This window comes from Hoplias malabaricus, chromosome 12 (genome assembly GCF_029633855.1).
Source record: "Hoplias malabaricus isolate fHopMal1 chromosome 12, fHopMal1.hap1, whole genome shotgun sequence".
Taxonomy (NCBI): Eukaryota; Metazoa; Chordata; class Actinopteri; order Characiformes; family Erythrinidae; genus Hoplias; species Hoplias malabaricus.
In genome coordinates this window covers 9,734,143-9,759,462 of record NC_089811.1, presented here as the reverse complement: position 1 = coordinate 9,759,462, position 25,320 = coordinate 9,734,143, and the positions used below count along the sequence as shown (strand labels likewise).

The 25,320-nt window shown below is 44.7% G+C and overlaps 1 protein-coding gene across 1 annotated transcript in view; it reads left to right on the top strand.

The window, feature by feature from the left end:
- ramp1 (receptor activity modifying protein 1) overlaps positions 1-25,320 on the top strand; it is a 40,642-nt gene that overhangs the window by 10,233 nt on the left and 5,089 nt on the right. Inside the window, exon 2 of the mRNA XM_066686967.1 lies at positions 11,949-12,084. Coding sequence (XP_066543064.1) covers positions 11,949-12,084 — 136 coding nt within the window. The remainder of the gene's footprint in view (positions 1-11,948; positions 12,085-25,320) is intronic.

Genomic DNA, 25,320 nt, shown 5'->3' with positions numbered 1-25,320 from the left:
TTTGAAACACCGGGAATATTCATATCGGTCACGAGGTGGAGGGGGAGGGGCGAGGAGGGAGTGTGAGCTTGCTGCCTACAGGAAACAGACAACCGGACTTAAGATCGAGGTCAATGACGCTGATACAGATCAGTAAAATAATGCTGTGATGCCAATCTTTGAGACTGGATCGGGACATCCTTAGAAGATACACATTAACAATACATATAATAGCTAGGTAAAATGTTAACAGATTTAATTATGTAATAATAGAAGCGTATCTTGGTATTGAATGAATAACTATATATAAATAAGTACATGAAAAAAATAGTATTTTCATAGTTAAACATTAACAATACATTGATGTTAAACTGTAACCAATGATTCCGTTGATCTGCTTAATTCAGACTATTTATATCCGGTTGAGTTAAAACTGTTAAATGATCTGTTGCCACACAAGGCATTTTCAGGTTCCCCTCTTGGGCGGCAGCAGTGCATCACTGGGGAAAACAATCAAAGGTGTTGATGTAAATCGTCCCTGGCTTTGTGTTCATTTCCTGAGATGCTTTGTGGCTATTGACAGAGCAAATGCCAGCGCTAAGCCTTTTACTGTTGGCCCTATCTTACACACACACACACAGCAGGGCTTTCATTACAACCCACCGGAGTGATGTGGATGCTGCTGACCCCTGGCTCTGTGGTAATTACAGGGGCCAGTCCGTCTCACTGTACAGCTGATAGATCACTCACAGCTATTATATAAATGCTGCTTCCTATCAGCAGCATCGTTTTCTGCAGGTTGCACTGATGACTCACTGCGGTGACACTTAACACACACCTCACACTCTTTCCTTCTGTTCCACAGTCAAATCGTATACCCAGATGCCACAGCTCAGTGCCCTACAGTAAAATCGGGGTTCCCCCAGCCCCCAGTGTTTACCCTGCAATTTTAGAAATGGCAGTTTTGTGAGTATCTAACACTATCACTAGAAAAACCCTTAACATGAATCTTACTGTAAATCTATCCATTGTTAACTTTCTTTTCTCCTCCAAATGTTGCTTTCCTCCCCTCCTCCAAGAGTTACATAGTGTCGTTTCTGCAGTGCTGAGCCCAGAGTAGAAACATCAGAGGCACTGTACTCTCTAGTACAGCTCAGTGGAGCATCAATATGATTGTGAAGCTGTCATTTTAAGGTTAAAATAAGGTAAAAAAGGTTTTCTTTAATAACGGCTGCCATGGGTGACCAATTATATGAAGCAAGAACTGAGGCTGCGTTCCAATGGTGTACTGCACACTAATACTATATGCTGTGTATTGTGTACAGATCTTAAAAGTCAGTACACAAAATATTAACATCCTGTATCTTTTTTACTAATAGGATGAGACGGATTGTAGCTATGACAACAAACTTTTTTCCCCTCCAAAGGCTGAAACTCCACACTGGGTAGTGCATAGTGTATGTCATAAAATGATGGTTTCTGCACTAAGGTAATGCATTGTATGTCAGATAATAAACATCTATAATCTATAAGCTTTACGTCTCTCTGTCTAGCAGTGTGTAGCAGTGTTAGTTTTATAATCTCTGAAGTGTACTATGTAGGGGTTCTTTATCGCTTTGAGTTGTGTTTTGTAGAAATAAAAGCTGGTTGAGCCCTCATGCAGTCATCCTTAAATGTCTCTTGGCGTTCCCTTTTTCCCAGAGAGCGAGCCCAGTTGGTTGAGACTCCAGTTCGTGAGAATAATCCGAAAGTGTGCTGCTTTTATTCTGGCCCACTCTTGTAGTGTAAAGGGCTTTGAAGGCTGAAGGACGACCAAGAGCGGATGTGTGAAATCTGTCGTTATGTGTGCAGTCTTGCTGATTCTCAGCCTTGATGCTTAGCTTTATAAACCCTGCAGAGTGGGCCAGGTATTAGTGGACATGCCTGGAGTGGAGTGGTGGTCAGATTGAGGGTGGTATTCCGGCTCATTTTTTGAGTTTTCTATGTGAAAGGAAGAGGGAGATGACAGTGGAGTTCAATGATTTCTAGGATCGTCACTGCAAATTAATTCTCAACTAAACCTGTTTAAACGTGGCCGGCCCAATGTGGGTGGCTCGTTGTATGGAGCGTAAACTGGTTCATTCAGGGAAGGCAAAGCAAAGTGTTTCTACATTGCATTTAAAAAATGTAAATAATAAATAACCACTTTGCAATTATTAATTGCTCCTTTAATGTTTATGTTGCTGCTACTTCCGGTTTTCTGGTCGGGGCTAATGTGAACTGGTCTCAATGTGAACATGGGTCAATGGGTCATTTCAAAGACCTCACAGAATTCAAGTGTGGTGTAGTAATATGGTGTCACCATTACAACAAGCCAGCCTGTGAAATAGCTTTCCTCCTAGATATTCCGTGATCAACTATGGGAACTATTATTGAAACAAAGATGTGTTTAGGAACCACAGCAACTCAGCCACAAACTGGCAAATAAAGCATGGTGTATAATTAAAGTGTAGGGTCACCAATTGCTGAGGTTCACAGCGTGAAAAACTCACCAGTATACTGTATGTTTGGCAACACAGTGTTAGAAATTAGCCTTAAACCTGAACTTAAAATTAACCATAACTGTAAACTTATCCCTAAACTTAACCCTAAATTTAATCCAAAACAATACCATAAGCTCCAACAGTTTTGAAAAGATATTTTGTGGTTATTTATTCTATCGCTAACACCTAATTCTAATCGTAATGCTGAACTGAACCCTAACTCTTAACACTAATCTGACTCTAATCCTAAACCTAAACTTAAATTTAAGTTCCTGAAGGTTAGAATCAGTGCTGTTTTTGCTTGTTTAAGGTTATCAATAACATCTAACCCTAAACATCAACCTAGAAAAGGCAATAAACAGTAGTGTGATGTCTAAACAGTTTACAGCACTGTTTCTGTAACTCTTCTTCAGGTTTGTTTAACAATGTTTGTGTGTATGTAGTGAAGCAGCACTCCCTAGTGGATGGGAGCTTGGTCAATGTGAAATAACTACGAATTCTAACGAATCAAAGTGTACAAACATTAAGAAAATCTGGGCTGCTCTTTTTTTAGTCGTATTTGTATTCATTTGCACTCAACCTGTTTTCAGAGAACAGTTAAAGGCTATATATCCTGGCTCCCTCCTTCTCTCAGCATTCATATCTACATCCAATCAAATATGTGATTATTAATTTCCTCAATCACACAGAGCCATGTCTTATTACAGCTCTCATGAAGGGATATTTGTCATGGACACCGGGGGCTCTGACTGGAATGGGACGGGAAATTAGGCAGAGCAGCCTTTATTGTTGTTCCTCTGGTGTTAACACCTGGAGGTGCGCTCTCATATTCTTTTTTATTTTCATCTGTAGATGCTTAGTCCCTCGATTTCATGGCCATTATGTTCAGCAAAGAACATGACAGCTCGACATGGCAACAAAAGGCGGCTTTAATTTGGAGATTGAATAGTGAGCCGAGCAGGGCGCAGTAAACCATCTCTGGAGATGAAACTCCCGCCGTTCGTCAGGGTTCGAGGCTGGCAGAACGCCTCGATGGCAGTTTGGAGGCAGCAGATGAACACACACTTCATTTGGAATGGGCTTCCGCGTGTCACGTCTCGTGTTTTTAGCGTCTCTGATTGGAGGTGTCGTTAAAAGAACAGATCTCATTATTCTGGGAAATAACCAGCAGCATCTCTGAGTATCTCCATGCATAATTCATTGGGAGATGAAGAAGCATATGGTCTGCTGTATGACGCTCGATGCAGAGGCTGTTGGTTTTCTCTGTAGGCGAAGAATAGTGCTACACTGGAATTAATGAAAATGAATATGGGGGCATAAGCATCATTGTCTACGTCCCTGCAGCAGCTGCTGTTGGCTGTTTATGAGTGTTTGGTTTGAGAATTTAATAAACACAGGGCTTCAGGAGCCACTTTAACACAGTGTGTGTTGTACACACACAGTGGGAGTGTGTGTGGGTGTGTGTGTAAGAGAGAGAGAGAGAGAGAGAGAGAGAGAGAGAGAGAGAGAGAGATAGATAGAGAGGGGATGGATGTATTGTTGTGACCCAGGTCAAGCTCAAGCAAATTACCTGTAATTTTGTCTGAATTTCACTGAAATTTTAACCCTCGTAAACACTCACAGTACAGGGGGACAATTAGGTGTGTGTGTTTGTGTGTGTGTGTGTGTGTGTGTGTGTGTGTGTTTTTGTGTGTATGTGTGTGTGTGTTTGAGGGTGTGAATGGCAGTCATTATATTTCAGCTCCCCTGGTCATATATGTGCACTTTGTAATGTGGAGTGTACTACAACTACTGGGGTCCCTCTGTTGCTCTGCATACTTTATTAGCCCTCTTTCTCCCTGTTTATCAATGCACAGGACCCCTACAGAGCAGGCAGGCATTGATTTGAGAGTTGGATCATTCTCAGAGCTGCAGTGACACTGAAATTGTGTGTGGTGTGTTTGTGTGTGTTGTGCTGGTGTGAGTGGATCAGGCACAGCAGTGGTTGTTTGTGTTTTTAAAATGCTGTGTCCACTCACTGTCCACTCTGTGAGACACTCCTCTCTCGTTGGTCCACCCTGTAGATGTAAAGTCAGAGACAGTAGCTCATCTGTCACTGCACAGTGTGTGTTGGTCGTCCTCTAGTCCTTCATCGGTGGACACACAGGATGCTGTCGGTTTTGTCGACTGTTCTCAGACCAGTAGTGACACAGTGTCTATGGTTTGGACTCACTCTGTTTAATACGACACCGAACAAATAGACGTCAAATGTAAACGCTGAGGTTTCAGCGACACAATGTGTTAATGTGTACAATGTACAACGAAATGTGTCTTCTTCATTTAACCCATGCGTGACAGTGATCTAGGGGCAGTGAACACATCCCCGGCGCCCGGGGAGCAGTTAATGGTTCGGTTATGGGTTCAGTGCCTTGCTTCCTGCCGGTCTTGGGGATTGAACTGGCAACCTTCCGGTACCAAGCCCAGTCCTCTAACTATTAGGCCACAGCTGCCCAGATTATGTTTTTCGCCACACGATTGTAGAGGGGTGGTGGTGTTTTCCTACATTCCTTCATAAGTTACATAGTGCAGTTTCTCCAGTGCTGAACCTGGAGGCTCTATTCTCCCTGTTACGGCTCAGTGGAAATGGAAGCTGAAATGTTAAGGCAAAAATACTACCTAGTGTGGCTTTAAATAGATTTAATACAGAACACAGGTCTCTGACACATCTGGGCCGCCTGTCACTTTTTATAATCTGTCACCTTTATCAAGGTTCTAACCTCCTGCTATCAATCAGTAAAGGTCAAGAAGGGTCATGCTTGTGCTATTTTAATCCAGACTCGCCGGGAGAGAGCTCCTGGTTTTGAGCGGACACCCGCTCCGGTGCCTGTAATGAATGGCAAGCTGACCTCCTCTTTCTTTTTTCCTGAGATAACTTGGGCTTATCAAGAAGCAGCTGGAGCAGAGGCAGAACAACTGCAGCCCACTTGCCGCCCACCGTCTGCATGCATTGTGTCTGCAGAATCCACTTAATGCAGAAAGAGGGGCTTCCTCTTTGACGGTTCTCTATGGAAGAACATGACGAAGTGGTCTATTCACGTTATTCATCTACGGCATTGGCATTGTTTCCCAAACTGACCAGTATAAGGTAGAAGTAAATGTTTGAGCGCTGTGACAGACTGAATAACTTTACTCCAGGTGCTGTGTTGCGAGGGGCATGGCAAGGCAAGTTCATTTATAGAGCACCTTTCATACACAATGGCAATTGACAAAGCTTTACCGATCAGTCAAGCTGTAAAAAGTGTAAACAGTAAAAAGTGGTTAAATTAAGAGCAAGAATTTAAAAAAAAAAGGCAAAAGGCATTCAAAACAATTAAAATGATACACTAAAAGAATAAGGTGTTTTTCTACCGTTTTTTGTTGCCAGTGAACACTGCGATGAACTTTCGCAGGCACAACCCCCAACCTCCTATCACCTGTCCATCTGCCTCCCCCCAAATGACCACACATCAAAACCGATGAAGCGTCTCTAATGAGCGGCCGCCAGAGGAGCCTGGATGCAATTCAGATCCATCACTTATTTCAACTCGGAGACGGTTCACTGCACAGAAAAATACTCTGGCGCTCATGAACGGTGGCAGATGCACGCCACAAAATGGACGCCACTAAATGTGTAATGGACACAGTGAAATAAGAGACAGCTGTGACAGATTAATGACAAAATACACAAGCGTGGAAATGACCGCCGACAGGCACAGTACTGGTAGAACACTGGATTTCTTTTTGCGTGGCCCAGACAGTCTCTCATTCTCAGGTCCCATTCGTTGTCATTTCTGGGGTTCCAGACAAAGTCAGTGTCAGGATCGCACGGACTGACGGAGGCGGACGCACTCGCTATAACACTTTTATTTATACAAAAGAAACAAAACAAGGACTGACAGACTTGGATCACATTACAGGATCCTTAGACAAAGAGAGATAATAGACTAGAGACAGAAACCACAAGTTACACAAAGCATAGGGAAGGAAACACTAACAGACCAGAGAGAGAAATAGACAAACCGAGCACACGCAGCAAAGGAAAAGAAGGAAACAGACAGAGGAGACAGGCATACCAAGGAAAAGTTAAACAGACCAGAAGGGAACTTAAATGCACACCACAGACTAGGAACACCTGGGACAGCTAGCGAGAGGGCAGGATTACAAATGACACAAAGGCGGGACCAGGGCGGAGACATGAACAATAACAAACAGAGCCATGTGCTTAGTGAGACGAGAGGGCAAGGGCGTGACCGTCAGTCTTCCATTATTTATGTGGTTTAATTTAAGGTCATTTCTGGGGCCCCAAACTGTCGTTTCTTGAGCTTCAAACTAAATGATTGGACAAAATCTGTGGCCCCGAGGAGCTAATAAAAGACTTTCTGTTGCTCCAAAGTCATTTCTCGGATGCCCAGCAAGGCCATTTCAGGAGTCAAGGATTTTGACAACAATGTCGTTTCTCTGGATTCAATCAATCCACTGTTCCCCATTTCTCCAACTCTACCCAGTCATTTGTGGGTTCCCAATTCATCAGTCCTAGTGACCTGCTTTGGTCCAAGCTTTTCAGAAGTGTTCTCCACCCGTCTACACAGCCCTGTTCAGCAGGCCAGCTTTCAGCGCCTGTTCCTTTAAATGATAATGAGCCGCTCACTGTTCACCCTGACCCTGAGTGCACAGCAGTGAAGAGCGGGGAGCAGAAGCTCTGGTTTTTTAGCCATTTTCCCTCAGTTCTCTTTCTTCTCCGTTCTCATCTGGACACGGGTCCAGAGACTCAGACGAGGGGGCGGGGCAATTCTAAAGCCTCTGCACTTGACGTCATGTTTTCACAGAAAACTGACTGGGAGGTCTTGTTTAACAGTGTGTGTGTGTGTACATGCATTGAACAAGGTTTATATTCATTCATTCATTCATTATATATATATATATATATTCATTATGTAACCCTTATCCAGTTCAGGGTCGCGGTGGGTCCAGAGCCTACCTGGAATCATTGGACGCAAGGCAGGAATACACCCTGGAGGGGGCGCCAGTCCTTCACAGGGCAACACACACACACACATTCACTCACACACTCACACCTACGGACACTTTGGAGTCGCCAATCCCAACGTGTGTTTTTGGACTACAGTTTGGAAACCGGAGCACCCGGAGGAAACCCACGTGGACACGTGGAGAACTCACCAACTCCTCACAGACAGTCACCCGGAGCGGGAATCGAACCCACAATCTCCAGGCCCCTGGAGCTGTGTGACTGCGACACCTACCTGCTGCACCACCGTGCGGCCCGGTTTATATATATATATATAATTTTTTTTTACATAACTTTTAACGTCCGAAAAGCATTTGCAAAAATAAATTGAGAGTAAACACTGATAAGGAAAACTGTGAGGGGAGCAGAGCGCCCACCTGCTGGCTTGTTGAAATTCTGATAAGAAAATGACAGTGGAAATGGCTCAGGCTGTTGCACTGCCATGCACTCGGTGTTCTTCACCTTTTCCAGAGAAAATCACGTCTTTATCTCGCCCACACTTCCGAAGAATTGATCTCTGGGGTGTGTACTATGTGCTGGATTTTCCTGCCGGAGCTCCGAAGAAGTTCTATTAGAGAAATGAGCTTAATTCTGATGGCTGACTGGAATAAGTGGAAACGGCAAGAAATCGATGAGGCAGACTTGGAATATGTGGAAGATTTTCATGCAATCCAACAAATGGGTCTCAGCATGTTAATGGTAGAGCTTCAGCTGGAGATAGCTCCTACATTTTAGCCATTAGCTCATGCCTGAAAGCCCCACACAAATGTACAGTTGGTAGGAGGAGGAGTGTTAGGAGCAGGAGAGTGCTTCGCCTGCAGCGTTTCGCTCCTGAGAGACAGACACCATTCAACGAAGCACAGAGCATTTCTTTATTCTGCTCTGGGTACAGTTCTTTTCTGTAAAATAAACTTTATGATATTAAATGCTCCACGTTATGGAAGTTTCAGCCTCGCTGGGTATCATCAGCCAATCAGCCGTAACATTACAAACACCTCAGTACGTTAAATTTCCATTGCCCACAGTTTATAGAAGCACTTTATAGTCCATATGTGGCACTGCATACTTTTGGTTAGCCTCTTTTCACCTCGTCCTTCAATTGTCAGGGCCCCCACAGATCAGGAATGACGTAGTGTTAGTGTGTGTTGTGCTGGTGCGAGTGGATCAGACACAGCAGTTGCTGCTGGAGTTTTTAAACCCCTTGTCCACTCACTGTTCACTCGGTTAGAGTCGTGTCAAATCAGAGGCAGTAGCTCAACTGTCTGCACAGTGTGTGTTGGTCGTCCTCTAGTGCTTCATCAGTGGACACAGGATGTTTTAAGACTCTAGCATTAGCAGCAAGTGTCACTCTATATAAAATACTCTATAATAATGTTAATTAAATTTTAATTGCCAGGGATTACAAATTGTAGGAGAGAATGATCTCCATTCTCAGTATGAAGTGTTACCTTTGTATTCCAAGTCACTGTTATTACTGTTCACACTCAGGTCTGTGCTAATGCATGTCCTGTTATGCTCACTGTTTTTGTACGCACACACACACACACATGCCACAGCCTGTAGAAGTCTCATAGAGCCCGAAGGCAAACACACTCACACACAAACACAGTTACAGGGGACACTACATACATTTTAAACATTTATTTCATGCAGACGTACCACAAGCTCAACAGTAACTAACACCTTAAACCTAACCCCAAGCCTGTTGTCGCTTTTCCACTGCATGGTCCCTACTCTACTGGACTCTACTCTCTGTTTTTTCCTGCTGGGTTTTCCATTCCCACAGCTCCATGTGTCCAGTATCATCTCAAAACCCCATCTCTACCGGTAACAGCGGGCAGTGGAAATCACAGAAATGGTAGTGGTAACATTAAACGTTGTTTACTCATCGTGTATTGGTGTGTTGTTGTTGTTGTTGTTTGAGACTGAACACAGCTCCGTCATCAGTTCAGACAGATCAGTAGAGTTTGTTTCTTCCTTGTCGCAGCGTCCAGCTCTCGCTGAATTCTTTCACCGCCCACCGATCCAAGGAGCGTTTGAACCTCTTCAAAAGACCACAGCGTAATTCCACGAGCTGCTGTTCTGAGTCGGATAAAAACAAATGTGATCTCTGCTGTAGCTGGAGATTTTACAGATGGAGAGTTAGTGCTGGTCGTCTGCGTTGCGTGCCGTAGAGTGACGACTCTCTCTGGACAATCAGAGCTCTGCGAGGTTTACACATCATGGTTTAGACCCTACTTGGCTCTCTCTGAACCACGAGAGAACAGGCACTAAAAAAAAGAACCTGGTTCCAGGACCAGAACCAGATTTACCTGATGTAGAAGCAGAAAATAGGTTTGAATAAGAACCATGCAGTGGAAAAGTGTCAATAGTCTTTATGCTGATGATGATGATGATGAAGATGATGATGGTGTGGGTGATGACTGGGAGAGAAAAATCTCTGACATAAAAACTGATCCCACATTGATTGAACTTTAACACACACACACACACACACACAGACACACACACACACACACTATGGCCATAAAACTGTCAGAACATGTTGTAGATGAGAGAGAGAGAGAGAGAGAGAGAGAGAGAGAGACAGAGAGAGAGACAGAGAGAGAGAGAGACAGAGAGAGAGAGAGAGAGAGAGAGAGAGAGAGAGACAGAGAGAGAGAGAGACAGAGAGAGAGAGAGAGACAGAGAGAGAGAGTGAAGTGTGTGTGTGTGAGGAGACATGACTGCTGGACTTTAGACACTTATAAAAGGGCCATTGTTTTTCCGAGTGCAGCACATTAGACCCATTCTGTCTGAGTTAATTAAGACACACGTCACTATCTTTCTTCTCCTCTCCTAACTTTTCTTCTCGTTCCTCCTCCCCCTCTCCCTCTCTTTTGTCTGCAAAGACTGTCATTCAGACTCTCCCTATCTCCAGAGTTGAATTATCTCTTTATGTGCTCCCTCCTTTGAACGAGAGATTGTCTTTAGAAACTCAGAGAAGAGAAATGGATTTTTCGGGAGCCGTGCCGAGAGTTTAAGCTGACACTCGGGTCTTTACTGAAAGTAGCCTCCAGGTTCCTGCGCCAGTCAATCACAGCCTGACAGCTGCATGTCAGCCTCAGTCTCCGTCTCAGTGAAGATGTTCCGGATTTGTCCCGTGTGCCAGAAAGAGGAGATGACTGAGTCCGATTACAGTGAGGTGTTTATTATAGAGCAGGGCTGTACCTGCAGAAACGGAGAAAATGGCTTTGTGAAACTTCTCGTCTTCATACGCACTGTAGCTTCTCTAAGTTTAACCCTTTACCTGTCCGTGCTGCTGTGGTCAGGGACACCTTTATACCCAGCACCACCACCACCAACAACTGGATACGTAAAGATGACATGTTTGAAATAAATTCCAGTGGATGTTGGAAGACGTGTAGGTGTCGGGGTCAAGGATTCGAAAATATTCTACAAAGTGCAGGCACTAAAGAAAAAATTGGGAGCCACTGGGATACTGTACGACTGTTACATTTCAAACATAACTTTATGTATGTCATAAATACGTATATGTTGTTATAATGTATCTCTGGGCACAGGTACATTATTATTATTATTATTCATTCATTCATTATCTGTAACCAATTCAGGGTCGCGGTGGGTCCAGAGCCTACCTGGAATCATGGGGCGCAAGGCGGGAATACACCCTGGAGGGGGTGCCAGTCCTTCACAGGGCAACACACACTCACACATTCACTCACAAAGTCACACCTACAGACACTTTTCAGTCGCCAATCCACCTACCAACGTGTGTTTTTGGACTGTGGGAGGAAACCGGAGCACCCGGAAACCCACGCGGACACAGGGAGAACACACCATCTCCTCACAGACAGTCACCCGAAGCTGGAATCGAACCCACAACCTCCAGGAGCTGTGTGACTGCGACACTACCTGCAGCACCACGGTGCCACCCTATTATTATTATTATAAAAATAATCAGTAGCGATAGTAGTATGACTCCCTAGTTTAGCGAACCTTGCTCTAACCCCTGGTGTGGTATTTCCTTGACATGTGGTTGGACCAGCCTCATAAGCCTAAGGTTACCATGCTCAATGCCAAGAGTCAGCTAGAGGGGTGTATGATCTCCATCCAGCACCACTGGGGTGAGCTGGAGTCGTGTTTTTGATCAAGAGCTGATTGTTTCAGACCCTCTGCAATAAGTGTAAACGTGGAAATATTTCTTCCAAAATCTCATTTGCAGAAAAGGAAGCTTGAAACTCGTCTGGTCTCTGTTCAAAGAGCCCTTTTTGGCCTCTTCATGTTTGCGAGTGTTAACAGCCTCATTTATGAGCCGTATTCAGCCAGTTTTAAAATGTAAGAAGGGCTTGAATTAGTGAATCTCCCCCCTCCCATTAATCATTTCCTCTCTTTTCCCGCAGCGGCTCTGTGCGCAGCAGCGATGGCGTGCCACAGTCAATACGAGAACGCCATCAAGGAGTTCTGCCTGGCCAAGTTCAAACTGGACATGGAGGCTCTGGACCAGCGCCACTGGTGCAGCTGGGAGGACACAGTAGAGTGAGTAGATATTTAATGAAAATGTTTAATGAAAATGAGTCTTGCCCAAGGACTGGATGGTGTTCCTGCTCTGATCTGGGAATCGATCCTTAGTCAGCTGTGTGGACAGCATACATTCTACTCTCTGCATCATATCATCTACGTCCACGTTAATAAAATCCAAAAGAAGGTAAAACACATCGTCATTGTCCAAGGAAAAACATGGATCTTCAAAATATCAACATTACGGGAGAAGGAAAAACCTTTTGAAAGATATCATTTCAAGTAATTTTGGAGCGTTTTTATTGGTCCCTTCATCATGAGATTTTCACACAGTGTGAAGGACAGCTGCTGTGTTCAAATGAGGTAGTAATCTACAACAAAACATCCACAAAAATGGAGATACAGGGGTTGGACAATGAAACTGAAACTGGTTTTAGACCACAGTAATTTATTAGTATGGTGTAGGGCCTCCTTTTGCGGCCAATACAGCGTCAGTTCGTCTTGGGAATGACATATACAAGTCCTGCACAGTGGGCAGAGGGATTTGAAGCCGTTCTTGCAGGATAGTGGCCAGGTCACTACGTGATGCTGGTGGAGGAAAACGTTTCCTGACTCTCTCCTCCAAAACACCCCAAAGTGGCTCAATAATATTTAGATCTGGTGACTGTGCAGGCCATGGGAGATGTTCACCTTCATTTTCATGTTCATCAAACCAGTCTTTCACCAGTCTTGCTGTGTGTATTGGTGCATTGTCGTCCTGATACACGGCACCGCCTTCAGGACACAATGTTTGAACCATTGGATGCACATGGTCTTACTGGTGCACTGTGTAATTAATGAAGATTGGCCACCAGACTGGTCCAGTTTAGCCATGAAACCTCCCACACTACAATGACAGGTGTTTCAGTTTCATTGTCTAACCCCTGTACGTGTTTTTCTTCTGAAAGCAATGACATGAAAAATCCCTTGTTCAGTTGATGTTCACATTAATGTGTGAATCTGGTGCCCACCAACATACACACAGTGAAACACGACCACAGTCAGTTTTCTGTGCGCTGCCTACATCAGAAAACATGGGATAAAACGACGTTCAGAGACCCCCTCGTCTGAGTCTGTCCAATCACAGCGCTGGACCTGTGTTTACGTGAGAGCTCCAAGACACTATCTCATAAGTAGAAATGTGAGATGTTGACTAAACCCTTTTTTTTAAACAGAGCTAATATTTTCTCAGTGAAACTCTGAGGACCATGTGGAGTATTTCGGATACTTTAAGCCTCTTCTACTTCCTGCACTTTTTGTGTCCAAAATAGAGTGGAGTCGACAGTGCAAATCCAGCCTGATGAATCCTCCAGCATTCTGGTTTAACACAGAGTCAGCAACCTTTTAGCACTGAGCTTCGATGCAGCTGACACTCGAGCATGAATATTTCAGTGCTCAGGAACAGCAAGGGCAATGAAGGGCACTTCCCTCAGCTGCTGTGGGATTACGGCACTTCCACTTTCCCTGTAACTCCAGCCCAGTCCTGAGTGAGCTGTCAGTTTGTTCCCTCCCTGGGGGGAACCGGTCCTGGGTTGACTCTTAATAGAAAGCCCATCTGTCTTCGGGGCTTGATGAAAGTGGCTGGTTTTAACGCTCCAAACCCACAACATAAGCCACTATTAAAAGGGAGTTCCTGAGCTTGATTGAAGAGGCTAAACTTAACTCTTCAAGGCACAGGTGCTGTATTGTGAATACTGGTTTATTGGGTTGGTAGTTGGGATCTATACGATTCTGCACTTCTGGCTTTGTTTGTAGCATTAGGTACAAGGACAGCCACTTCCTGATAAGTCACTGTTAAAATGTAGTTGTGAGGCATTTTAGAGGCATCAATGTCCAGAGGAATCAGTTCTGCTCACTGACTTTACTCCAGAGCCGTCATGTTAACGCTGGTCAATACGACGGTCAGGAGGCATGACACCGGTGAATCCAGCAAGTCCGCCCAAGGCCGCTGTGGTCAGCAGTCCCATGTCACACACACTCAAGGCAATGGCTGCCCTCAGTGACTTTCCACTCGTCATTCTGTCACAGCCCCAGGTTAGACTCTAACCACTGACAAGGCATTCCAGTCCTGTGCTGTTAGGTCAAGCCAGTGTCAAGTCATTTGCAAGTTCAGTGTTCGAATGGATTTAGAATTTAGCTTTGGTTCTGGAGCATTCCTGCTCTGCAGAGTTTGGGGTTTTGTATCTTACAAAGTCAGACAGTCCTTCACCTGTCCTGCTTTACCCAAGAACTTAAAGGCAGAGATGTTGGTGTCTGCGATGCGCTGCAAGTACACCAGCCGTAGGGCTGCACTATGACCGAGTGGCGGAAATCCCCGGGCTGTGTTTGCTTTTGAGCTCGCAGCACGTTACAGAGGTGACAGTGTGGGAGGTGTCTGGTTTTTTTTTTGTGTATTTTTGTCATGTGAGTTTTTTGTCATGCTTGGGGCTGTTGACTCTGCCTCGTTGGTTCCGGGGGGGTGTTCAGAGGAATGAAGGAGCCCTAGCGAAGCTGTTAATTAAACCAGCCAGTCGTGAGACACAGCGAGTTTACGCCAGGGCCTCACTCGCCCTGACATATCCCATTAATTAAAAGTTCAGCCTGTTTATTTGGCCTTTTTGCCTCCCGCTTTTAACACTGAGTCATGTATAATGCTAACCATGAGTAATATTTGCTGTGATAGACGTGGCTGACCTTGGCCACAAATGGGTAATTTTGGGAATGGTTAGCCATTCAGTCCAAACATACTCGACTGGGTATTTTAGAGACTAAAGAGGCTAGTCCTAGGTCGTTTCTCTGGTGTTTTTCCAATGCATGGTCCCTACTCTCCTTGGCTTGTCTCTACTCGACTTTTGTGTTTTCCAAGCAGCTAAATCTTGTCCTGGAGCTGGGTTCTTTATTTAGTCCCTCTTCTCTCTACTGAGCGAGCAAAATAGGGACCTTGCAGGGTGCTGATTGTCCAGAGAGAGTCGCCACGAAACGTCACAAAACGCAGACGACCAGCACTAACTCTCCATCTGTAAAATCAACCGCTACAGCAGAGATCACATTTGTTTTTATCCGACTCACAATGGCATTCGTAAAATTACGCTGTGGTCTTTTGAAGAGGTTTGAATGCTCCTTGGATCGGTGGCGAGAGCGGGACGCTGTGACACAGATGGAACAAATGCTACTGATCTGCCTGAACTGATACTTTTAATATTTCAATGGCTTGAGTGCGTTTCTAGAGACCTATGATAGGACTAGACTGAAGGAAGTCTACTACTAAAATTTACTGTACAAGTCTCTTAAGTCTTTTATGCCTGTATATGGATATACCCTCGCACTAAGACACCTCGGACCTGTTGGTTAATCCAAGTCATACGTGAACGCCTAAAGAAGTCATACTTCTAAAGTACAGGCAAAGCTTTGTTTACACAAACCTGTTTTGCCTGTTCAGCAACACACACTCTATATATATGAGATCAACTCGTGATGCCTCCGGAAAACCGGTAACTGCTGCAGAATTCCAACCCCTAAGGTGTTGAGTGAGATTTAGTATCGTCAGAGGAGGCTCTTGGACTGCAGGTTTTCTCCGTTAGGTAGTGATTTTTTGATCTTATCGATGACCAAAGATAAACCTGTATCTCCATCTTCAGGTTTAGACTGATTTAACTAAAAAAACTGAGATGCTTGTTTTTCTTTAGACAGTGGTTGTAGGTGCTCGCAACCGTCCCAGATGCTTCATGTTCCTCTGGAGCACACCACTCTTGGCAGGTTGAAGCTGTGCCCTCACCAAGCCCTGGCTTAGAGAACTCCCAGCCGTTAAAATGCTCATTAAAATATGCATGGCTCCTGACTCTCACCATGAGCTCGCCCGCTGTCCTGCTGAATAATGCACTTGACTGGAGTCCACCACTGTTTTCAGGGCAGCGCCGAGCCACTGAGACACAGTCATGAGTCAGAGAACGAGCAGCATTCTGACCTCCCCCCACCGAGGCAGCAATGGTGAACAGCTAGACTTCAGCAGCCCTGAGGGCAGTCGGTTGTGGGTTAGTGAGTTTACAACGTCAGGATGAAAGGAAACAACAAAAAAAACCAACATGTCAGTATGTTGTGTAACAGCATCAAATGTCCACCGAGGGACGGACCGCAGTGTCCGGTCAGCTCGGGTCATTTTCACTCGCACACAACTCAACCTGAAGTCGCTCGGCCGCTGAGAGGCCCACACAGTGAGAATAAGATTAGTCATGTCCCAGCTGTTCAAGCCCCTGTAGCTCACCTTTGCTTTTACAGCACATTACAATACACCGATCAATCAAATGAATGCATTGATAATGTGGTAAACCCCTAGATTCATTGCCTCCTAATGTCATTTGTATCATTTTACATCAGTGAACGTTTTCTCGAATGTAAATAATGCCAGTTTCGATTTGACACCTTGTAGATCTATAAACACCAGGTTGAAACGTATTGAAAATAACAGTGTTTCAGACTAAAAGCCACCAGAATTTTCTCAGGAAACACATCTTAGCTGCTATTTACGGATGTATGGATCCTTGGGACCCCTGCAATAATCCATTAACTGACTGCGAGTGAAGAACAGACACATTTAATCATTTTCTCAAGCTAGAAACAGCACTTTGATTTACTTTAATGGGAAGGGGTGGGGCTTAACTGGTGTTGGATGAAATGGTGACCACATGTGATGGTTCATGTTTGTGACATGGTGATTATTTACTGTGAGAGCCATGACACTATAATAATCTTAATAATTCAGATAACACAATAGATCCAACTTGTTTCTTTAAACATGCCATGAGTGTGTGAAACTGTCTGCAGGTGTGTGTGTGTGTGTGTGTGTGTGTGTGTGTGTGTGAAACTGTCCGCACGTGTGTGTGTGTGTGTGTGTGTGTGTGTGTATGTGTGAAACTGTCCGCAGGTCTGCGTGTGTGTGTGTGTGTGTGAGAGAGAGAGAAAGAGAGAGAGAGAGAGAAAGAGAGAGAGAGAGAGAGAGAGAGAGAGAGAGAGAGAGAGAGAGAGAGAGAGAGAGAGAGAGAGAGACTGGGTGAAATGTTTTGAAACCCTAATCATTAAGCACTTACAGAAAAAGAATGAATGACGGAATGAAACATTTCTGCAGAGATCAAGTCTCCTCTGGCTGTTAGACCTGGTCAAAGCTGGTCTCAGTATGTTCCACCTGTTTGAGTCCAGTTGGATTTTCTTGATTTAGACTGAGGTAAAGAAACAGCACCTGGCTGAGGTCTGTTCTCCGGCTGAGCGGCTAAATCTGTCACCAATCGAGCGAGAGATTCGACACTCAATTTAGGAGCTGAATTGGAGGCTGTGGGAATATTGATGGTGGTGGGGGGTTGTATTTTAAGTCACTTCTGTACCTTCAGCCTCTTGAAATCGGTGCCCCATGAGAGGCGCTCTCCTTCCGTGCGGTTCTCTAATGAACCCTGAACGTTACAGAGCTGCTGGAGGCCTGTCTCCAAGCTCTCAGCTCCAATACCTCCCGCTGACTCTCAGTGAGCCACCACTGCTCTCTATGAGCTCCATCTGAGAGAGAGAGATAAAGAGAGGGAGAGAGGCAATAACACCTGCAGCAGCCCTTCTGATAGCTCAATTTCAACTTGCAATTAAGTTTCTCCTTCAAGCGTGTCTGGTGATCCTGCTGAAGATGCTCATAGGGAAGACCCTGTCTGGAATCAAGCATGGCTAACACTACAGGGTCCCAGGGCTCCACTCCACACTGAAGGTGAACCCTCTATGCAGCCTTCACTCAGGGGGTATGTGCCTCCCACAACAGTTTACAGTGATGGAGACACAAGGACTTGTTCATAACGGCCAAGGACAGTTAAGTCATGTTTAAACACAGGGTCAAGGGCAACTTAAATAGCCACCTCTGCTGAGTGACATGTCCGGCCTTTTCCTGCCTGGCTGTGAGTATCTATCACAGCAACTAGAAGCATGGAAATGGGTCTCCAACAGCCCTGAGAGCACCCTTCATCTTAGCACAGCACTGCACTTATTCATTAAGTACTACTACTATTATTACTATACTACTACTGATACTACTATTATTACTATACTACTACTACTACAATTACTACTACTATACTACTACTACTGATACTACTATTATTACTATACTACTACTGCTATTACTGCTACTATACTACTACTGTTATTAGTCTTAATATACTACTACTGATGCTACTATTGGTACTATACTACTACTTCTATCACAGCTACTCTACTACTACTGTTATTACTATTATTATACCACGGCTGATACTACTATTATTACTATACTACTACTACTACTATTACTGCCACTATACTACTATTGCTATTACTGTTAATATACTACTACTGATGCTACTATTATTACTATATTACTGCTGCTATTACTGCTACTATACTACTACTGTTATTAGTCTTAATACTGCTACTACTGATACTACTATTAGGACTGCTACTATCACTATACTACTACTACCACTACTACTACACTATTACTAATACTATACTGCCACTACTGCTGTTACTACTACTATAACTATTGCTACTACTAATAATAACATAGCCTTAAATATTTTTATGTTAATCAGCATTTCTCTATTTTGTCACCTTATTATTGTATTAAATTTACAATTTTTTAAAAATGAATTTCACTTTTTTATTACTCTCTAAAAGTATATTTTCCTATTTTATTACATAACACACACTTTCATTTTATATTAAGGATATTGTTTGTTTACACTTTTCAATTATTTTATTTTATTTTTACAGAAAAATATTATATTTTCTGTATCTTATTATGGTTGAAACTTGGACCAAAATGTGCCAGGCTTCATTATAGTGCCCCCATCAGTCCCACTGTACTGAATGTAGCGTCGGAGTAGCTGGAGGGACTAATACACATGACCCGCGAGCCTGGTTTAATTGTAAGATTTATGGATTAGTCTGCACGATTCATTCTAGGGCAGAAAAGAGGAAGAAAGAGAAACAAAACAGCAACACATGCTTGGACCCTTGATAATAACCACAGCAGTAATTCTGAACATGATTAATTATGAGTGCTTTTTAAAAGCTGAGAGGCCTCACAGATGTGATAATACTGTGTTCAAGTTAGTGTTTCTGTTTCAGACTGCAGCTGAAGTCTGTTCTTGTGATAAATGGCCTGTTAGTTTAGTTTATCGGTGGTGTGACTGATAGGTGGTGTGGTAATGGCCATCCCACCCCCCTCCCCCACCCCATGAAGGAGAACAGTGGGGGTAGGGGCAGTTGTCTCTGAGTCCATTATGAACACGTCAAACTCAAAATGAACAGATGCTCAGCTCGGTGCAAATGAAACTAAACAAATTTCAGCTGTGTCCCTATTTCACATGTAATACTAATTCTAACTAGTGTTTGAGTGTGTAGTATAAATAGGTGTCAAAAATGGATCAACATTGAGTATACTACAGATCCACCATGCATACTTAGAACCATTGGATTTTTGACTGTGTGAATGATGTACACTGTTGTCTTACAATCCAGAGGGAGTCAGAAAGGGAGGAGCTTCTCACGGCTGCATAAATATATGTATGGTTTCATTCCCCCAAACAGAAGCTGTTATTTTACGACGTTCACTGTGCGGAAGGCGTATTGGAGTTGCATTTTAAAACAAATTTTGAACGGTGTTGCAACTGCAGCTTGGCATGGCGTGCGGCGTCATAGCAACTGTTCCTCACCACCTGATGTAGTATGTTAATACTGTGTGTACTAGGCTGCCAAACTCCATTCTATTAAGAATAGTACATAGTGTATACAGTTTAGTGTGTCCTTCACCTGGTGGTTGACACTAGGATGACACGGGCAGGTAATCAGAGCCTGAGGGAGTGAGAGGAGTTATGTGGCTGCAGGCCTGCCACAGGACCTTGGCTCTGACCTCCACCTCCTGGGTTGAAGTTATCTCTTTTCCATGTAGCTGCTGACCACGACTGTGGACGAGATCTGTGACTCAGTTATTATTATTAGTATTATTATTGTTATTATTCAAAAAATCTTTCTTTCTACCTCTCTCTTACACACACACATATATATATGAATATATTAAAATGTGGGTGTGTGTGTGTGTGTGTGTGTGTGTGTGCTCTCCAGGCACATTTTTCATTGTGATTTGCATTCATATCAGTTTGGGCCACCTGTGAGTTGAACGAGCTACAGGGCAACACTCCATCTGCTCACACACAAACACACACACACACTCTTCCCTCCCACTCTGACCCTGGCGGGCTGCTGGGATTGTTTCCATGCTCAGTGCAGACCGACAGACTGCCTTAGACATCGTTGTCATTATCTACAAACACTCTGTGGTGGACTCTGAGACAAACGGAGAGCGCCCTGTGGTGTTCAGCTCCAGTATTCAGCGCTGTGTTATCCATTAAGCACTTTCACACCTACATTGTTTGGAGCAAACTTCGTCCTTCCTTCTGTTGGCTGTGGTATCTGAGCTCAACACGCTTGGAGAAGAACACTAACGGCCAATAATAACACATCAGGTTACAGTACTAATCTCCTTGCTTATATGGTCCACAACTGTGTTACTGGTGCATGCTGTAGGTCCCTGCAGTGGTTGGACCACTCCAGCTTATCCCAAATCTACACAGTCAAACTCTATGGGTGACCATTGGCATTGGACGTGATGTCAGGGCTCATCTGCAGCTGCTCCACAGCATTCTCTACTAATGGTCATACAAGCCGTGGACAGCACTGGGAATACAAAGTGCCTGCTCTGTACCATCTCTTTGGTGGTGTTCTATTTCTGCCCACCTTTATGGTCTGCAGTCTGCCGGGTCAGGAGCTACTGTAGACCTGGATGTGGGAGCACTGTCATGGTCAATAAAGATCAGCGCAGACCCAGCCGTGGTCATGGTCTGTGTGGTGAGCTATGTCCTCAGCTCCCTGCGATCTCTCGGATGGTTATATTTAGTGGTGTTAAACCATTTGGAAATTCAATCTGGGAAAAATACAGGCTCGGAAATGTGGAGGAGGATTTCTATTTCCCAAGATCATGCTGACGGAAGAGATGCTTCCCGTACTTTCCTGTTTAGATAATGATGACATGAGTAATCAAGTGTTTACAGAGAGTTTAGGGTCGTTTCAGATTCTTACAAGAACAAACAAAACGATCAGTACAAAAACAAACAATAATTACAGTGATATACAAAAGAAGCAGTGTTCCAGAGACAAGCATTTATTAGCAGTAAAAAAGCATTCATTCATTCATTCATTGTTTGTTACCAATTTATCCTGATTAGGGGTGTGTGAGACTAGAGCCCACATAGAAATATTGGACACTCAGTCTCACACACACACACACACACACACCTGTGGACAGTTTCATACACTCACCCAGTCACTCACACACTCACACCTGTGGACTGTTTCACACACTCACCATGTCACTCACACACTCACACCTGTGTACAGTTTTACACACTCACCCAGTCACTCACACACTCACACCTGTGGACTGTTTCACACACTCACTATGTCACTCTCACACTCACACCTGTGGACAGTTTCACACAGTCACCCTGTCACTCACACACTCACACCTGTGGGCAGTTTCACACACTCACCCAGTCACTCACACACTCACACCTGTGGGCAGTTTCACACACTCACCCAGTCACTCACACACTCACACCTGTGGACTGTTTCACACACTCACCATGTCACTCACACCTGTGGACAGTTTCATACACTCACCCAGTCACTCACACACTCACACCTGTGGGCAGTTTCACACACTCACCCAGTCACTCACACACTCACACCTGTGGACTGTTTCACACACTCACCCAGTCACTCACACTCACACCTGTGGACTGTTTCACACACTCACCCTGTCACTCACACACTCACACCTGTGGACTGTTTCACACACTCACCCTGTCACTCACACACTCACACCTGTGGACTGTTTCACACACTCACCCTGTCACTCAAACACTCACACCTGTGGACTGTTTCACACACTCACCCAGTCACTCACACACTCACATCTGTGGACAGTTTCACACACTCATCCAGTCACTCACACACTCACACCTGTGGACTGTTTCACACACTCACCCTGTCACTCACACTTGTGGACAGTTTCACACACTCACCCAGTCACTCACACACTCACACCTGTGGACAGTTTCACACACTCACCCAGTCACTCACACACTCACACCTGTGGACTGTTTCACACACTCACCCTGTCACTCACACACTCACACCTGTGGACAGTTTCACACACTCATCCAGTCACTCACACACTCACACCTGTGGACAGTTTCACACACTCACCCTGTCACTCACACACTCACACCTGTGGACTGTTTCACACACTCACCCAGTCACTCACACACTCACACCTGTGGACAGTTTCACACACTCACCCAGTCACTCACACACTCACACCTGTGGACTGTTTCACACACTCACCCTGTCACTCACACACTCACACCTGTGGACAGTTTCACACACTCATCCAGTCACTCACACACTCACACCTGTGGACAGTTTCACACACTCACCCTGTCACTCACACACTCACACCTGTGGACTGTTTCACACACTCACCCTGTCACTCACACACTCACCTGTGGACAGTTTCACACACTCACCCTGTCACTCACACACTCACACCTGTGGACAGTTTCACACACTCATCCAGTCACTCACACACTCACACATGTGGACAGTTTCACACACTCACCCTGTCACTCACACACTCACACCTGTGGACTGTTTCACACACTCACCCTGTCACTCACACACTCACACCTGTGGACTGTTTCACACACTCACACAGTCACTCACACACTCAAACCTGTGGACAGTTTCACACACTCATCCAGTCACTCACACACTCACACCTGTGGACAGTTTCACACACTCACCCTGTCACTCACACACTCACACCTGTGGACTGTTTCACACACTCACCCTGTCACTCACACACTCACACCTGTGGACTGTTTCACACACTCATCCAGTCACTCACACACTCACACCTGTGGACTGTTTCACACACTCACCCTGTCACTCACACACTCACCCAGTCACTCACACACTCACACCTGTGGACTGTTTCACACACTCACCCTGTCACTCACACACTCACACCTGTGGACAGTTTCACACACTCATCCAGTCACTCACACACTCACACCTGTGGACTGTTTCACACACTCACCCTGTCACTCACACACTCACACCTGTGGACAGTTTCACACACTCATCCAGTCACTCACACACTCACACCAGTATACAGTTTTGTACACTCACACAGTCACTCACACAAACACACACACGCACGCACCCACATGTGTGTTTGGACTGTGGAAGGAGACTGGAGCCCCTGGAGAAAACCCACACACACACTGAGAGAACACTCCACTCCCCTCACAGGCAGTGAACCGAGGCGAGGATCTCGCTCTGGACCCGGCTGCAGTATCTAACACGTCTACACAATGCATCACTATCACCAGGACTCCCCCTTTCACGTGTGAACAGCTTCCTTCAAAACCCCTGCGAAAATCTGCTGCTGTTTCCGCGCAAACTCCCTCTTCAACTCTTCACTCGGCTGAAGTGCATCTGTGTGGAAGAGTCTGTCAAAACATTTGGAGACGTCTCTGAGATCTCGTGACCGTGCTGCCATGTTCAGCTTCTCAGAGCCAGGATGTGTTTCTCTGCCGCGTTGCTTACCAGCTCCTTCTTATTCGAGGCCATTTCCAGTGCAGGCAACACCTCGATCCAGGCGTGACGGGAGAAATCATCCCTCCCAGTTCTCCAACTCCAACCAATTATCCCACCTAATTATAAGATAATAACATCTGACAGGTCGGTAATGAGACCACCCAGAGCCCAACAACTGGCCCCAACTTGTATTCTCATATGAGCTGGAGGCTGTTCTAACGGGTGATGAAACACAAAGGAGTTCATCCAGTGGGAAATGGATTTGAATGGGGCTGAGAGCTTGGGCTTAAGGTGCTCAATGCCAAGTGTCAGCTAGAGGGGTATAAAGCCTCCAGGACTGGGCTGTGGAACAATGAAACTATTCTTTTGAGTGATGGAGCTCCTTTCAATATTTTCGATACAACAAATCATCCACCGTCATTAATGATGTGTCCACCAGATGTCCACCTGTAATATAATATATAAATATGATGACGTATAATATTATGGCATTCAAACACATACACGAACAAGAACAGTGTGTCAGTAAACATGAAACATGGAGGACGACACACTTCTCATCTCTTAGCATTGTGAGGGAGGGTCAGTCCATTACGTTTGGTCAGGAAGGTCAGAGACAGACATTTATGGCGCTTTTGGGTTTGGTGTCTGGTCCCTGGTTGTTTTTTCACTACCGCTCTCTCTGAAATATATTCTCTGTCGTCTCAAAACACCATCTCTACCGGTAAAAGCAGACTTTGGAAACCTCAACAATGGCGGCGGTCACGTTAAGCGTTGTTTACTCATTGTGGTATTGATGTGTTGTTGTTGTTGTTGTTGTTTGGGACTGACCACAGCTCCGTCATCAGTTCAGACAGATCAGTAGAGTTTGTTCCTTCCTTGTTGCAGTGTCCAGCTCTCGCTGGATTCTTTCGTCCGCCACCGATCCAAGGAGCGTTTGAACCTCTTCAAAAGACCACGGTGTAATTTTACAAGCTGCCGTTGTGAGTTGAATAAAAACAAATGCGATCTCTGCTGTAGCTGGAGATTTTTACAGATGGAGAGTTAGTGCTGGTCGTCTGCGTTGCGTGGCGTAGAGTGACGACTCTCTCTGGACAATCACGAGAGAAAATGGACTAAATAAAGAATCCGGACCATGCAGTGGGAGGAAAGCACCATTAGAGTCACGCCTTTACCACTGATCAACAACGAACAGTAAATCGAACAAACCCTGAATACACAGAGGGATAATGGGCTCCAGTGTGTTCTCCCTGTTCTCTATCACCTTCAGTAATTAAATCACTCATTAATATTAGTACCTCTCTCTAATTAGTGTCTAATGAGTGTTAATTTCCCCCCCTGTGCTTTCCTCAGTGCTGCCGTCCTCAGCTGAATGCACCCTACAGATATTTAGGTGCTTCTTCATTTTCTGACTCATTAAAAATGCACAAAAATATATTAATAATCTAATGAATTAATGATTAACTCCATTAACTTTCAGGAAACAAAAGTGAGCTTTAATCCTGCTGT